Below are 15,046 nucleotides of genomic sequence, written 5' to 3' on the forward strand. Positions count from 1 at the left end.
TAATGTGATGTCAGCCACTAGTGAGCCAGCCGAGTGAAAAATGTAGTTCTAGTCTAAATGCTGGCAGTCTTGAAACAGAACGAAAAGGAGACCAATGACCTAGACCTAAAATAGGCAGACAGGGATCCCCCTTACTCACAGGGAGAGTTGGGCTTTTTTTTCTGATTGGATGAAGCCCACTCATATTGGAGAGGACCATCTCCTTTACTCAGCCTACCAATTTCAAATGTTAATCTGTGCTTCATGAGGAACAGGCTCATGCCTGTAATCCTAGCTACTCAGGAGGCTGAGATCTGAGGATCGAGATTTGAGGTTCCTGGGCAGGAACATCTGTGAGACTCTTATCTCTAATTAACCACTAGAAAACCAGAAGTGGCTCTGTGGCTCAAGTGGTACAGCACTTGCCTTGAGCTGAAGAGCTCAGGGACAGTGCCCAGGCCCAGAGTTCAAGACTCATGACCAACAAAAAACAAACAAACAAACAATACAACTGGTCATCACAGCTGAGTGTGGTGGCTCCAGCCTGTAATCCTCTTTGAGAGGCAGAGATCCAGGGGATCTTTGTTTAAAGCCAGACCAGGCCCCTCCCCCAAAGTTTGAAAGACTCCATATCAACTAATTACTAGGTGCAGTAGTGAACACCTAATCTCAGCTACAGTGGCTGGATGATGTAGTACCGTGTTTTGTCCAGTGACACAGGGAAGGACAAGTATGAGAATCACAACCCAAACTGGCGTGGGTATAGAAAGCAAGATGCCTTAGCTACTTAGGAGGCTGAGACCTAAAGAACTGTGGCTCAAAGCCAGCAGAGACAGAAAAGTCTAAGAGATTCCACCTCCAATTAATTAGCAAAATGCTGGACTAGAGGCATGATTCAGGTGATAAGAGTGCCAGCCATGAGCAAGAAAGCTGTGTAAGAATGTCAGGTCCTAAATTCAAGCCCCAAATATTGGCAAAAAAACCAAACAAAAGCAATGAGACATTACCTGGAAAATAGCCAAAGAAAAAGGGGGCTGGAGAGGTAGAGTGCTTTCCTAGTAAGTAGGAGATCCTGAATTCAAGCCCCAGTACCAGAAGAAAAAAAGCATCATAGCAAACTACTGCATATCGTGAAACTTTAGTTTTATTATCTGTAAATAAACTGGGGCTGTGGGGGTTGGATTATACCTACCTTGAAAAGAACAGTGAACTTGGCACAGTAGTGTCTTTTTGGTGATGACATGGTGACCACTAAAGTTCAATATCATCAAGATAGTGGTAATGAAGGGCTTGACCCTGAAGGTGTGTGTGTGTGTGTGTGTGTGTGTGTGTGTGTGTGTGTGTGTGTGTGTGTGTGTGTGTGTTAGAAGGAGGCCAGTCACTACTTAAATGCTTGAATGTATTGACAAGCTCTGGGGGTCAAGCCCTAGTTCCTCCTGCACACCAGGGTTGATTGATTCTCAATTACCCCCACCCCTTCAAGTTCTCACCAGCTCTTCTCGCTCCTATATTTTCTCCTAATGGCCTGATTTGTAGCAGGCTCCAGAGGAGTTGGTCTGTAGGGCAGAAGAGTCATGGGGAAGAAGGAAAGAGACAGGGAGTAAGAAGATGGTGGGGTCAAGGCCAGCCAGCAAAGGTGGCTGTGTAGCTGGGTTTGAAAGTACAGGTGGGGGAGTGGGGCCTAATAGGTGAGGGATATGACAGTGGTCTTTTGGAGCCTGGTTATGACACTCAGTAGCCCATTATACCTGATGATCAAATCCCTTTGAGATTCCAGGACAGCTCTGGCAGAAGAGTGTACAATACTCCATTTCTAATTAGCCAGATAAGAGCCAAGCTAGAAGTGTGGCCTTAACTGGTAGAGTGCTAGCTGTGAGGAAGCTAGCTGAGCAAGAGCAAGGCACTGAGTTCAAGCCATTGTTTTGGCAACAAAACATAAACCTTATTCTTCATTCTAGACTGAATTCAGTCAAGACCTGTAGCTTGAACTGGCATGGTAGAAAAATGGCTACAAATCCATGTGTTGGTGGGTGAAGTTGCTAGAGAAGTCAGATAGGGAACTTCTGTGGTGGTAAAGAACAGTAGATTTGAATCCCAGGTATTGCCACTTAATTGAGTGATCTTGAGCAAGTTACTTCTCCAAGCATAAATTTCTTACCTACCCAGTAGGATAGATATATGCATGACTGTTTGGGGAGGCGGTGAGGAAAAGGAGCCACTTAATCCTCACATTAAACAACTCGAGTGCCCCCTGTTGGACGTGGGCACATTCCAGGCTCTGCAGGCTAACAAATAAATCGCGATTTATTACAAAAAAACACATGGAGAAACAAAACAAAACAAAACATGCTCCAGTAAGTTACACAGCAGTAGAAACGCACTCACACTCATAAAACACACGGATAGGCCACGAAAACCTTTTCTATGCACTATCCGTGTGACCCTCCCCAAAGCAGCTCCCTGCTTGTTTATAAAGGAAATCAGAAACGAGGGGTGATGTCAGAGAAGCAACGACAGACTTACACACTTCACAAGAAGTGACACCACCGGATCGGTCCAGGTAGAGCATCGGTCAGGGCGGCTGCACGAAGATAAGCCTCCGAAAGATGAAGCCCCTTTCGCCAGCATCTTTGTATGGGTCGAGGCACGCTTGGCCATCCACCCGGAGTCCGCAGCACGCGGGTATGCTCACGCTCATCTAGATGGTAGGCCCCCCCATCTTGTGGGGGATCGGTGGTGCCTCCGGGACTCTCAGTCCGGTCCGGGTGGGGAATCAAAGTCTCCTCTGCAGGCGCAGGTTTGCCGTCGATGAGTCCTTTCCGCCGCAGGGGGCAGCGTTAGCATCCTCCCAGCCTTTCCTTCCCTCCCGTCTCTATGGCGGAAGTGAGCTGTACCAACCGAAACCACAACATTCTGGCTGGTGGGCGTGAATGGATTCGCCCAAACGGAGGGAGGAATACTTCTTGCCATCGAGGCTTACGACTCGAGAGAGAATCGAGAAAAAGTAGCACCTAAGATATAGAGAAGTAAGCATTTGTGGGTGTGCGTCCATGTGCGTTTCCAGCAATGTGGGTAGCTGTGGTGCTGTCAACGGCTCCATGAAGCCGGGTAGCCCTCCTCCCCCACGGGCACAGTTGGTATCTTCCAGCCCAAGGCGGTGCGAAGCTTCCGGCCTCCGAGCGGCTCTGGCTGTGGAGGGTCTGGCGCCTGCCGGGACGGTGTCTGCGGGTCTGGGACGGGAGTTGGAGGAGGTAAGCGGCCATCCTGGCCGTCTGCCCTCTCCTGTGCGAGTGCGGACGCTCTCCGGGGCTCGGCCTGAACTCGGGAGTCCGGCGAGATCCTTCCAGTCCGACCGTGCAGGTTCGCGGGCGGCGGCGGGGAACGCGGCCCTGGTGGGCGTGCACCCTGTGTGCAGCCCGCGTTCTCGGTGTGGAGCCCAGCAGCGTGCGTGCGTGTGTGTGTGTGTGTGTGTGTGTGTGTGTGTGTGTGTGTGTGTGTGTGTGTCCGTGTCCGGCTCTCGAGGGTCAGCATTCACGCGGAGGTCTTGTCTGGGTGACAGTGACCGGGCTCTGGTGGGAAAGGGATACTCTGGCTCCAGTCCGCCTCGGGGAGGTCAGCCTCTGCTCTTGGGAGGAAGGGGGACTCTTAAGAGATGAGATTCCCTGCGCACCGTGGGGACCCAACGCTATGCAGTTTCTGTTTGGAAGGAAAGTGGGCTGGGCTGATCCGGACTGACTTTCTGGAGGGAATGGGATCTGGAGGAGCCTGAGCTAGAGGCCTAAATGAGATAGAAGGCCCTGGCCTTGTAGAGCGCTTGCCTTGCATGCATGAAGCCCTGGGTTCGATCCCTCAGCACCACATAAGCAGAAAAAGCCGGAAGTGTGATTCAAGTGGTAGAGGGACGGCGCCCAGGCCTAAAGCTCAGGCCCCACGACTGACAGCCCTCCCCTCCCCCCCCCAAAAAAAGATATAAGGTCCTGTATGGAGGTTTGGGGAGGGGGGACTCTGGAGGGTAAAGTGGAAGAAAGAACCGGATTAGAGATGAGTCTCTGTGTGGGAAACTACAAGATGGAATAGAGGCAGAAATGGACAAGAGTGCCCATTTAATCTTCACCAAGATAAACAAATCTAGCAGACCCTGAGAGGACCAGAACTTTTGGTATCAGGGTATGCCTTGTATTGGTGAATAGGTTAGAGTCCCTGCCCCCATAGAATTGTCTGCCCATTCCTGTCTGGAGAGACAATAATAACTTCTGGTAGGACAAGTGGGCAGAGCTAGCCTGATTTGTGAGCAGCCTGTGTCCAGTGTTGAGCTGTTTAAGAGGTGGGGGAGGAGATAAGTGGAAATCAAATTAGAAGAGAGCCACGCTGCCAGGGCCACGGAGAGATCTGAGTATGCATGTTTATTGGGACCGAGGACTTTTCACTTGTAGAAAGGGTCAGCAGATGACTCAGTGACAAGAACTGCTTCTAAAAAGTTCATTTGTGGAAAAGAGATCAGAGTTATTTTATATAGCTACACCAGAGGTCTGGAAAGTCCTTGAAACTCTTTATCTTCTCTAGTTAACCACCAGAAAAGCTGGAAATGGACGTATGGCTCTAATGGTAGAGTTCCAGCCTTGAACAAAAACGTTAAAGGACAACATCCAAGCTCCAAGTTCAAGTCTCATTACCCACACAAAAGAAAAAACAAAACAAAACCCTAAAACCAGCAATTTGAAGCATAAGATACAGATTCCTTTAATAGAAGTAAAAACTGAATGGAACTATAAGGATGGAACTGCCTGTTATAAGAGGTAGCTGGGAAGGTGGCTCAGTGGTAGAGTGCTTGCCTTGCATGCCTGAGGCCCTGGGTTCGATTCCTCAGCACCACATAAGCAAAAAGAAAAAAGCCAGAAGTGGCGCTGTGGCTCAAGTGATAGAGCACTATTTGAGCTGAAGAGCTGAGGGACAGTGCCCAGGCCCAGAGTTTAGGCCCCAGGACCAGACCCCCCCCCCCAAAAAAAAAAAGCCGGAAGCAGCGCTGTAGCTCAAGTGGTAGATCACTAGCCTTGAGCTGAAAAGCTGAGGGACAGTGCCCAGGCCCAGAGGTCAGGCCCACGACTGGACTCCCCCCCCCCCCCCCAAAAAATAAAAGAGGTAGCGAATTTCCTGTCCTGGTTCTGTATGTTTCTTTTTGGGGTCCAGTTGTGGGGCCTGAACTCTGGGCCTGGGCGCTGTCCCTCAGCTCTTCAGCTCAAGGCTAGCACTCTACCACTTGAGCCCCAGTGCCACTTCCGGCTTTTTTTCTTTTTGCTTATGTGGTGCTGAGGAATCGAACCCAGGGCCTCAGACATGCAAGGCAAGCGCTCTACCACTGAGCCACCATCCCAGCCCCTCTGTATGTTTCTTGTGGCTATTGCCCCCTGGTATAATAATGAATTATATCAGCTAAATGCTTAGTGAATATTTACGATTTCCAGGTACTGCTTCAAGTGGTTTACACACACTAACTCTTTTAATCCCAGAGACTAGTCTTTGAAGATAGCTATTATTATAGCAGTGCTGAGAATTATATTGCACATATTAGGCAAGCCCTCTACCACTGAGCTATGTCTCTAACTCTACTGTCTCCTTATAGATGGGGGAAACCACACAGTTGTTACAGGAGAAGTGGCAGAGCTAGGATTCCAATCCAGATTGCCTGTCTTTTTTTTTTTTTTTCTTTTTTTGGTTGTGGGGCTTGAACTCTGGGCCTGGGCACTGTCCCTGAGCTCTTCAGCTCAAGCCTAGTACCTTACCACTTGAGCCACAGTGCCACTTCCAGTTTTCTGGTGGTTAATTGGAGTTAAGAGTCTCACAGACTTTCCTGCCTGGGTTGGCTTTGAACCTCAATCCTCATTTCTTAGCCTCCTGAGTAGCTAGGACTACAGCCGTGAGCCACCAGCGCTTAGCTAAGATTTCCTGCCTTTTAAGTTGATATTCTTATGGTATTTACATGCACTACAGTGACTAGTCCTTACTACAGTCTCAATTCATAGGTTTAGAACTGGTGAGTGATTTACTTGTTAGTCAGCTTTCTATTGCTGTGACAAAATACCGAGATAAACAATTTAAAAATAGGAATGATTTATCCTGGCTCATAGTTTCAGTCCATACTGGGCTAGCTTTGTTCCTTTTAGGCCTTTGTATAACAACATCGTGGCTGAGAGCCTGTGGGGCAATGATATCTAGAAAGCAAAAAGATAAGAAAAAGGACCTTATTCCCAATGTCATCTTTAAGATGACCTAACTTCCTTCTACTAGGCCCCACTTGTTAAAAATTCCACCATTTCTCAGTAGCACCAAAAACACAACACATGATCTTTGAAGAACATTTAAAATCCAAACATTAGCATAGGACAAGATGTAGGAGGGCCAGGTAAACCTGTAGTCCTAGCCTCTCAGGAAGCTAAGACAGGAGGATAGCTTGAGTCCAGGAATTATGTACCAGTCTGGGACTCTGTCTGAAAAAAACCAACCAAACAAAACATCCAAAAATGCAGCATAGGTGGGATTCATACCCAGGATTGTTGACAGGAGAACCCTTCTCTTCTCTTCACTGCCCTGCACCTAATGTACAGTTTCTTTTTTTTTTTTTTTTTTTTTGGTCGGTTGTAGGGCCTGAACTTTGGGTCTGGGCGCTGTCCCTCAGCTCTTCAGCTCAAGGCTAGTGCTCTACCACTTGAGCCACAGCGCCACTTCCGGCTTTTTTCTGTTTATGTGGTACAGAGGAATCAACACTCTACCACCGAGCCACCTTCCCATTCCACCTAACGTACAGTTTCTATAACTGTTGTACTGGCATCTAGCTGATCTCAAGCTGGCCTCCCTGCCTGTCTGCCCACCTGTCTGGATGGACTTGGAAATATGAGATTCAGTGTGGATGTGTCTGTGGTGTGTCATTCAAGTTTTAAAGCCCAGTTATCACGATAGCTTCCATTGGCTTTCAAAAGCATGCTGTGACCTCCCAAATAGAGTCATTCTTTGTTATTCACTTAGAGCTAAAGAACAAGAATTTTTGCATCATACTGGGGTTTGAACTCGCCTTGTGCTTGTTAGGCAGGCATTCTATCCCTGAGCTATTCCTCCACCTTTTTTTTTTTTTTTTTTTTTGCCAGTCCTGGGGCTTTAACTCAGGGCCTGGGCACTGTCTCTGAGCTTCTTTGGCTCAAGGCTAGTGCTGTACCACTTAAGCCACAGCGCCACTTCTGGCCTTTTCTGTTTGTGTGGTACTGAGAAATTGAACCCAGGGCTTCATGTATGCTAGGCAAGCACTCAACCACTAAACTACATTCCCAGCCCTCCTCTACCTCTTTTTTTGTACTGGTCATTTTTCTTTTCTTTCTTTCTTTTGACCAGTCAAGGGCTTGAACTCAGGGCTTGGGTGCTGAATCTGAGCTCTTTCACTCAAGGCTAGCACTCTACCCCTTGAGCTACAGTGCCACTTCCGGCTTTTTCTGTTTAATGGTAGTGAGGAATTGAACCCAGGGCTTCATGCATGCTAAGCCAACTTCCTAGCCCCTGCACTGGTTATTTTTAAGGTAGTTTTGCTTCTTGTGTGGTTATGTGTCTGGGCCACAGATCCATCTATTTTAGACTTCCAATTATAGCTAACAGATGTGCCACCACATTCAGCTCTTGGTCAAGATGGAGAGTTGAAAGTTTTTCTGCCTGGGCTGACTTTGAACTTCAGTTCTCCCAATCTCAGCTTCCCAAGTGGCATGAGCCACCAAAAGCCCAGCTCAGACTTAAGTTTTTTGTGTACGTATTTAGTCTTGATTCAGGGATATATTGACTCTTCATAGCCCTCTGAACAGCGTTGGGCAGGTGTTTGGCCTGGTAACTTTGAAGCTCTGCCCCTTTCTGATCCTGAGAGTCTGTGGTTCTCAGATGGAATGTGATGCCAAAACAGAAAAGGGCCAATAGGCAGAAAAGGGCCAATAGGGCAGAGGCTGAGTTGAACATGCCAGGCAGTTACTACAGATTAGATGTTTGGAAGGGGTTATCATTCTGACACAATCTTCATTTGCAGGGTAGCGTCTGGGTGAGGTGAAGCTGCCTGTCTTCTTCTTGTCCGTGGTCCTGGTGTGGTTGCCAGCCGCAGGATGAACTGTCGCTCAGAGGTGCTGGAGGTGTCAGTGGAGGGGCGACAGGTGGAGGAGGCAATGCTTGCCGTGCTGCACACGGTGCTTCTGCATCGCAGCACGGGCAAGTTCCACTACAAGAAGGAAGGTACCTACTCCATTGGCACCGTGGGCACTCAGGATGTTGACTGTGACTTCATTGACTTCACCTATGTCCGTGTTTCCTCTGAGGAGCTAGACCGGGCCCTGCGCAAAGTTGTTGGGGAGTTCAAGGTAGGTATATGGCACAACTAATGGCAGGTGACTGCTAGCTTGGCTTCCCTGGGAGTGAGAGCTTCCCTCCTGGGAGTGAGAGTCAGGTCCTTTCTGTCTCTAAGGAATAGGCATGTTGAGAGCTCTGGTGGGGAGGGCTTGCATGTCTGGGTATAGTTGGGGCTGTGTGCTCCTACACGTACCCAGGGAAGAAGGAAGAGCGGGAAGCAGTGTTGGCAGGCATGTCCCTTTGGGGTGCTGGTCATTGCCCCTGTGGTCTTAACTGTTTCTGGCCACACAGCTCCCTGTGATTGCTTCTCTGTTTTGTGTTCATTTCTCTTCTCACAAGCCTCAGCCTTTTCCTTTTGAAACTTCCTCAGAGAGGATTTCTTGGCTATGGAGTAGTTAACTGATAATGAAGAGTCCCTTTGGCTGGTGTAGCATATATATATATATATATATATATATATATATATATATATATATATATATATATATATATTTTTTTTTTTTTTTTTTTTTTTTTTTGTCAGTTGTGGGGCTTGAACTCTGGGCCTGGGTGCTGTACCTCAGCTCTTCAGCTCAAGGTGAGCGTTCTACCACTTGAGCCACAGCGCCACTCCCAGTTTTCTGGTGGTTTATTGGAGATAAGAGTCTCACGGGCCGAGCGCTGGTGGCTCACACCTGTAATCCTAGCTACTCAGGAGGCTGAGATCTGAGGATCGCGGTTCAAAGCCAGCCCGGGCAGGAGAGACCATAGACTCCTATCACCAGAAAACCGGAAGTGGCGCTGTAGCTCAAGTGGTAGAGCGCTCGCCTTGAGCTGAAGAGCTGAGGGACAGCGCCCAGGCCCAGAGTTCAAGCCCCACGACCAACAAAAAAAAAGATTCTCACGGACCCTGCCTGGGATGGCTTTGAACCGTGATCCTCAGATCTCAGCCTCCTGAGTAGCTAGGATGACCAGGCACGAGCTACCAGTACCCAGCTATGAAATAAGATTTTTTTTCTAGTGGTTTTTTATTGGAGATAAGCATATCATGGACTTGCCTGTCAGGCTGACTTTGAACCATGATCCTCAGATCTCAGCTTCCTGAGTAGCTGAGTAGGATTACAGGCGTGAGTCAATAGTGCCTGGCTTGCAGCATGTGTTTGTATGCCCGTGTGGTCAGGGAGAAAGGTGTGGTAGGGACACACCTGGCAAGGTGACCTCAGGTAGTGGAAATGGCAGTGTGCATTTGTCTGCATTGAGAGAAGGTACAGTGTTTATTTTTTCTTTTTTGTGCCTGTTCTGGGGCTTGAACTCAAGGTTTGGGTGCTATCCTTGAGCTTCTTTTGCTCAAGGCTAGAGCTCTACCATTTAAGCCAAGATTTTACTTCCAGATTTTTGGTAGTTTATTGGTGATAAGGGTGTCATGGACTTTCCTGCCCAGGCAAACTTCCAAACTATGATCCTCAGATTTCAGACACCTGAGTAGTGTGTGCCACCAAAGCCTAGCCATTTAAAAATTGTAATTTATCTTTTTAGTGGTGCAGGAGTTTGAATTCAGGACCTTGTGCTTGTTAGCCTGGCACTGTACCATGTGAGCGATGCATCTCACCTGTTTTTTGCTGGTTATTTTTAGGGTAAGGTTTTACTTCCTGCCCAGGCAGGTGCCTAAGCCATGATCTATTTTAGGCTTCCTTTAGTTGTTGGAATAATAGGTACACGTCACCACATCTAGCATCCCTCTATGAAGATGGAGTCTGTTGGAGTTCTCCGCCTAGACTGGCTGGAGCTACAGTCTTCCCAATCTCAGCTTCCTACATAGCTAGGTTTACTGTTTCAATACCGTGTGTGTGTGTGCGTGTGTGTGTGTGTGTGTGCGTGTGTGTGTGTGCGTGCGTGTGTGTGTGTGTGTGCATACACACCAGTCCTGGGGTACAGCCTGTCTTTGAGCTTTTTTGCTCAAGGCTAGCATTCTACCATTAGAGCCATAACTCTACTTCCTACTTTTTGGTGGTTGTTTGGAGATGAGTCTCATAGACTTTTCTGTCTGGGTTGTTTCAAACCATGATCCTCAGATCTCAGCTTCTTGAGTAGCTAGGATTATAGGAGTGAGACACTGGCACCCAGCTAGTAAGTGGTATTTGAAGCTAGCAAAGGGAATTTTTTTGTTGTTGTTGTTGTTTTTGGGTCCGGTCATAGGGCCTGAACTCTGGGCTTGGACACTGTCCCTCAGCTCTTCAGCTCAAGGCTAGCTAGCATTCTACCACTTGAGCCACAGCGCCACTTCCGGCTTTTTTCTTTTTGCTTATGTGGTGCTGAGGAATCGAACCCAGGGCCTCATGCATACAAGGCAAGCACTCTACCACTGAGCCACCTTCCCAGCCTGAATTTTTTTTTTGTGCCAGTCCTGGGACTTGAACTCAGGGCCTGGGCACTGTCCCTGAGCTCTTTTGCCTAAGACTAGAACTTTATCACTTGAGCCACAGTGCCACTTCCAGCTTTTTCTGTTTATGTGGTACTGAGGAATCGAACCCATGCTTCCACTAAGCCACATTCCAGCCGGGAATTTTTTCTTTCTTTCTTTTTTTTTTTGAGGTCTGTGTCTAATTTCTATTCTACAAATATCTACATTGTTCCTCTACTCCTGGGCACTGCACTTACTGGAGTAGAATGTCTAATGTCAGGTGGGCCACTTCCTGGGCTAATAGCATTTAACCTCTCTATCCCCTTCTCTTTAAGTCTAGACATGGTGAGTTCACCAAGTTTTCTTTTTTTTCTTTCTTTTTTTTTTTTTTTGGGGGGGGGTCCCGTCATGGGGCCTGAACTCTGGGCCTGGGCACTGTCCCTCAGCTCTTCAGCTCAAGGCTAGCGCTCTACCACTTGAGACACAGCGCCACTTCTGGCTTTTTTCTTTTTGCTTATGTGGTGCTGAGGAATCGAACCCAGGGCCTCATGCATGCAAGGCAAGCACTCTACCACTGAGCCATCTTCCCAGCCCCTCACCAAGTTTTCTATTCACCACTCTGCACTTGGAGGCACCCAGGGCTGAGAGGTTAAGAGTTTGGACTCTGGAGCCAGTTCCTAACACCCAGCAAGTCTGTGACCTTGGGCAAGTGTCTCCACTCTGTGGAGTGGTCTGGAATTATAAATTGTATCTTCTGCATAGGCAGTGAGTACTGTAAAGATTAAATGAGGCAAATGTATCCAGTGTTTGGAACAGAGCCCAACACACAGTAAGCATTATACAACTGTTAGCTATTGTTACTGTCAGTCAGAGTCACATGGCCTTGGTTTGTTTGTGGAGGAGAGTCTATTTCCTAATGGATAGTTCAGAATTTGAGGCACCCTTACCCTCTGGGTTGCCACTGACACAGATGGAATAGGCTTCAGGGCCTGGCTGGGAGGAGATCTCTTGGGCAGAATAGGCAGTGGTTGGCCTAGTTGGTCCCTTTAGCTTCTCTGAAAAGATTAAGGAGAACCACTCAGGTCTGGTTGAACTCATTCTTTCCCTTTTTTCTAAACAAGGTTCACTAGGCTTTATAATCCCCTCTTCTTACTTTCAAAAAGAATATGTGAGTTGGGCTCACATCTGTATGTAATCTTAGCTATTTAGAAGGTTGAGGAGGATCATGTTTCTTAGCCAGCCCAGGGCAGAAAATTCTGTGAGACTCTGTCTTCATTTAACCAGCCAAAAACAATACTAGCCGCATGGCTTAGGTGATAGAACACTAACTGAGCAAGCAAGCCCAGTGAATACAAGGCCCTGAGTTCAAACCCTAGTACCACCAAAAAAAAAAAAAAAAAAAAAGGTTTGAGTTGTCATAATTGAAAGAAGAGGTTTTTAATTAGCAGTGGAGAAGCAAGAAGGGGAAAAGGAAATATTAGAAAATATTCTGAAGGTTAGGGACTACAGAGGTGGGATTGTGGAAAGAGAAGCCCTCTTAATATGAAGGCAAAAAACAAAGGTTTTAAAACTGGACCATACAGATTCAAACCCTTGTGCAGCAGTTCATGGACTACTTTCCTCTTCTTCTTCTTCCTCCTTCTTCTTTCTTTTCCCTCCTTCTTTCCTCCTCTTCCTCCTCTTTCTCCTCCTCCTCCTCTTTCTCCTCCTCCTCCTCTTCCTCCTCTTCCTTTTCTTTCCCCTCCTCTTCTTTTGTTCAAGACCAGCACTCTACTGCTTGAGCCACAGTGCTACTTCTGGCTTTTTCTGTGTATGTGCTAGTGAGGAATCCAACCCAGGGCTTCATGCATGCTAGGCAAGCACTCTACCACTAAGCCACACTCCCAGTCCTACTTTCCTCTTCTGAGTCTGCTTTTACTTCAGTAAGTTGGAAGTGATCTCTCTACTTCATGGTGTTGTTGAGAAGAACCAGTGTGATTCTTTGTTTAAAATTCCTGGCATAGAGCAAATGTCTCAAGACCAGAGACAGAGTGATTCCTATAATATCAGTTCTTAAGAGAGTTGAAGCAGAGGCTAGGAATGTGGCTTAGTGGTAGAGTACTTGCCTAGCATGCATGAAGCCCTGGGTTCAATTCTTCAGTACCACATAAATAGAAAAAGCTGGGAAGTGGCACTATGGCTCAAGTGGTAGAGCGCTAACCTTGAGTTGAACAGCACGGAGACGTGCCCAGGCCCAGAGTTCAAGCCCCATAACCGACAAAAAAATGAAAAAAAAAAGAAAAAGAAAAAGCCGGAAATGTTACTATGGCTCAAGTGGTAGAGAGCTAGCCTTGTACAAAAGAAGGTCAGTGATAGTGCCCAAGCCCTGAATTCAAGCCCTAGGACTGTGGGACTGGGGGGGAGGGGCAGGGGGTTTGCTGAGTGAGGAGACAAGTGTTGTTTTATTTGAATCTCAATTTCAGGCTAGAGTTTGCTGTATGACCTTATTAAATCCTTTATCCTCTTTGGGTCTCATTTCCTGCCATCCCTGGAGGGCTGATAAAATTGGGAGAACCTAGTTCCCTAGGGTATAGGATGAACCCTTTCAGAGCCTGGGCCTGCTCATCTGTTATACCTTCTTTCCCAGGATGCACTTCGAAATTCAGGTGGTGATGGGCTGGGGCAGATATCCTTGGAGTTCTATCAGAAGAAGAAGTCTCGCTGGCCTTTCTCAGATGAGTGCATCCCATGGGAAGTATGGACAGTCAAGGTACATGTGGTAGCCTTGGCCACAGAGCAGGAGCGCCAGATCTGCAGGGAGAAGGTGGGTGAGAAGCTCTGTGAGAAGATCATCAACATTGTGGAGGTGATGAACCGGCATGAGTACCTGCCCAAGATGCCCACGCAGTCAGAAGTGGACAACGTGTTTGACACAGGCTTGAAGGATGTGCAGCCCTACCTGTACAAAATCTCCTTTCAGATCACTGACGCTCTGGGCACCTCAGTCACTACTACCATGCGCAGGCTTATCAAAGACACCCTTGCCTTGTAGCCCTTGCTGGAGCCTTGGGAGATCCTCAATGGCTCTCAGATGTTGGCCTCTGAAGATTGTACTGTCAGGCCCTTTGGGGCTCTGGAACTGACTCTGGGTCATTGATGAGACTTGGAAAGGGTAGCCCCTGGCTTCCTTGTTTTATGGTAGCCAGCCTCTGGTCATCCCTTTTACCTTTGCTGATGATCAGGTTCTGCCCGTAGTCTTTGGGGAAGGGGAAGGGGGGGGGATCCCTCTTCTTTTTGCATTGTGCAGCAGAGCCCCTTAAGGCTGGTGAATAAAGTTGAGATGTGAATTTGGGTTCAACTATCTCTCCTTTGGACTGTGTCCTGCTCTGAAGCATTTATACTTTCTGCCATTCCTGTGAAGAAAACAGATATGTGTTGGCATTTATTCCAAGCTGAGACAAGGAAGTGGATAGTATTAAAGATAGAATTTGCAGCTTTGTTGGACATTCACATAAGTATGTGTTACAACTCAGATGTGATTGTGATTAATCCAAGAATGTCTTGGTCTTTATGAAACACAGACAGGTCCTGACTTACACTAGAAAACCATTTTAATGTGAGGTAACTGGGAAGATACTGGCTAGCTTGCAGTTGCGGTGTCTGGTGACATGTCTAAGTTGGGCCTTCTCACTGTTATTAGGCACTGCTTTGGTAGTTTACACAAATTTTACACAAGCATATTCAGAATCTATTGTATGCTAGGCTTTATTGATTTGTTCAATATTTTGCAATTTTTTTCTACATTGGGGTACTTTTGAATTGACTAGTTGCATGTACAGAGGGGTATGAACGGTGGGGGGAGGTATTGTTCAGTGTCCTGGAGCAGGTAAGTAGTCAGGATGGCCAGGAAGTGTTAGTGTGTTTTACCCTGGTCATGCCACCCTTGTCCATGGTTGTTTGCTGTCTGAGGTTTTGTGAGGTCCTCCTCATGGTTTCTGGGCATCCTGCAGGACTCCAGATGGCTGGCCTGTTACAGGGCAGGTTCCTCCTTCCTCTTTCCTTCTGAGGCATAGGTGATTGATAGATGTTTACCAGTGACTTTATTTTGAAAAGAGGATGGAAAGCTTGCTGCAGATTTTTTCTGGGGATCTAGGTCTTGCTTCCATGTCAGCTTTCCAAGCTCTCTGCTTTTTTTTTGCATCCGGACTCCATATTCCCACTCCCTGGCTGAGTTATATGGTACCCAGCTGGTGATGGGCTGCCCTTGGTGGAGAGTCTATTCCTTTTGGCATATGTGATTCCCCTGGGGTAGGGATAGGAATGCTGGCAGCTTAGCTCAGA

At 47.4% G+C, this 15,046-nt stretch overlaps 1 protein-coding gene across 3 annotated transcripts; it reads left to right on the plus strand.

Moving 5' to 3' along the window:
• Positions 1-2,981: 2,981 nt before the first annotated feature.
• On the plus strand, positions 2,982-14,052 carry Atg101 (autophagy related 101). 3 transcript variants are annotated; one of them, XM_070035325.1, is made up of 3 exons: positions 2,982-3,005; positions 8,033-8,357; positions 13,353-14,052. In XM_070035325.1, exons 2-3 carry the CDS (start codon positions 8,106-8,108, stop codon positions 13,755-13,757), a joined length of 657 nt encoding a protein of 218 aa, XP_069891426.1. In that variant the 5' UTR covers positions 2,982-3,005; positions 8,033-8,105; the 3' UTR covers positions 13,758-14,052. The 3 variants fall into 3 exon arrangements, with proteins under 3 accessions (XP_069891426.1, XP_069891414.1, XP_069891423.1); XM_070035313.1 differs by lacking the exon at positions 2,982-3,005 and adding an exon at positions 3,145-3,230; XM_070035322.1 differs by lacking the exon at positions 2,982-3,005 and adding an exon at positions 3,244-3,339.
• The last annotated feature ends 994 nt before the right edge of the window (positions 14,053-15,046 follow it).

The sequence above is a fragment of the Dipodomys merriami genome, unplaced genomic scaffold (assembly GCF_024711535.1).
Source record: "Dipodomys merriami isolate MVZ:Mamm:240054 unplaced genomic scaffold, mDipMer1.0.p SCAF_10, whole genome shotgun sequence".
NCBI lineage: Eukaryota > Metazoa > Chordata > Mammalia > Rodentia > Heteromyidae > Dipodomys > Dipodomys merriami.

Coding starts and splice junctions, on each gene's coding strand:
- Atg101 (XM_070035325.1), top strand. CDS start 8,106: ATGAACTGTCGCTCAGAGGTGCTGGAGGTGTCAGTGGAGGGGCGACAG. Junction 8,358..13,352: donor AAGTTGTTGGGGAGTTCAAG/GTAGGTATATGG, acceptor CTTCTTTCCCAG/GATGCACTTCGAAATTCAGG.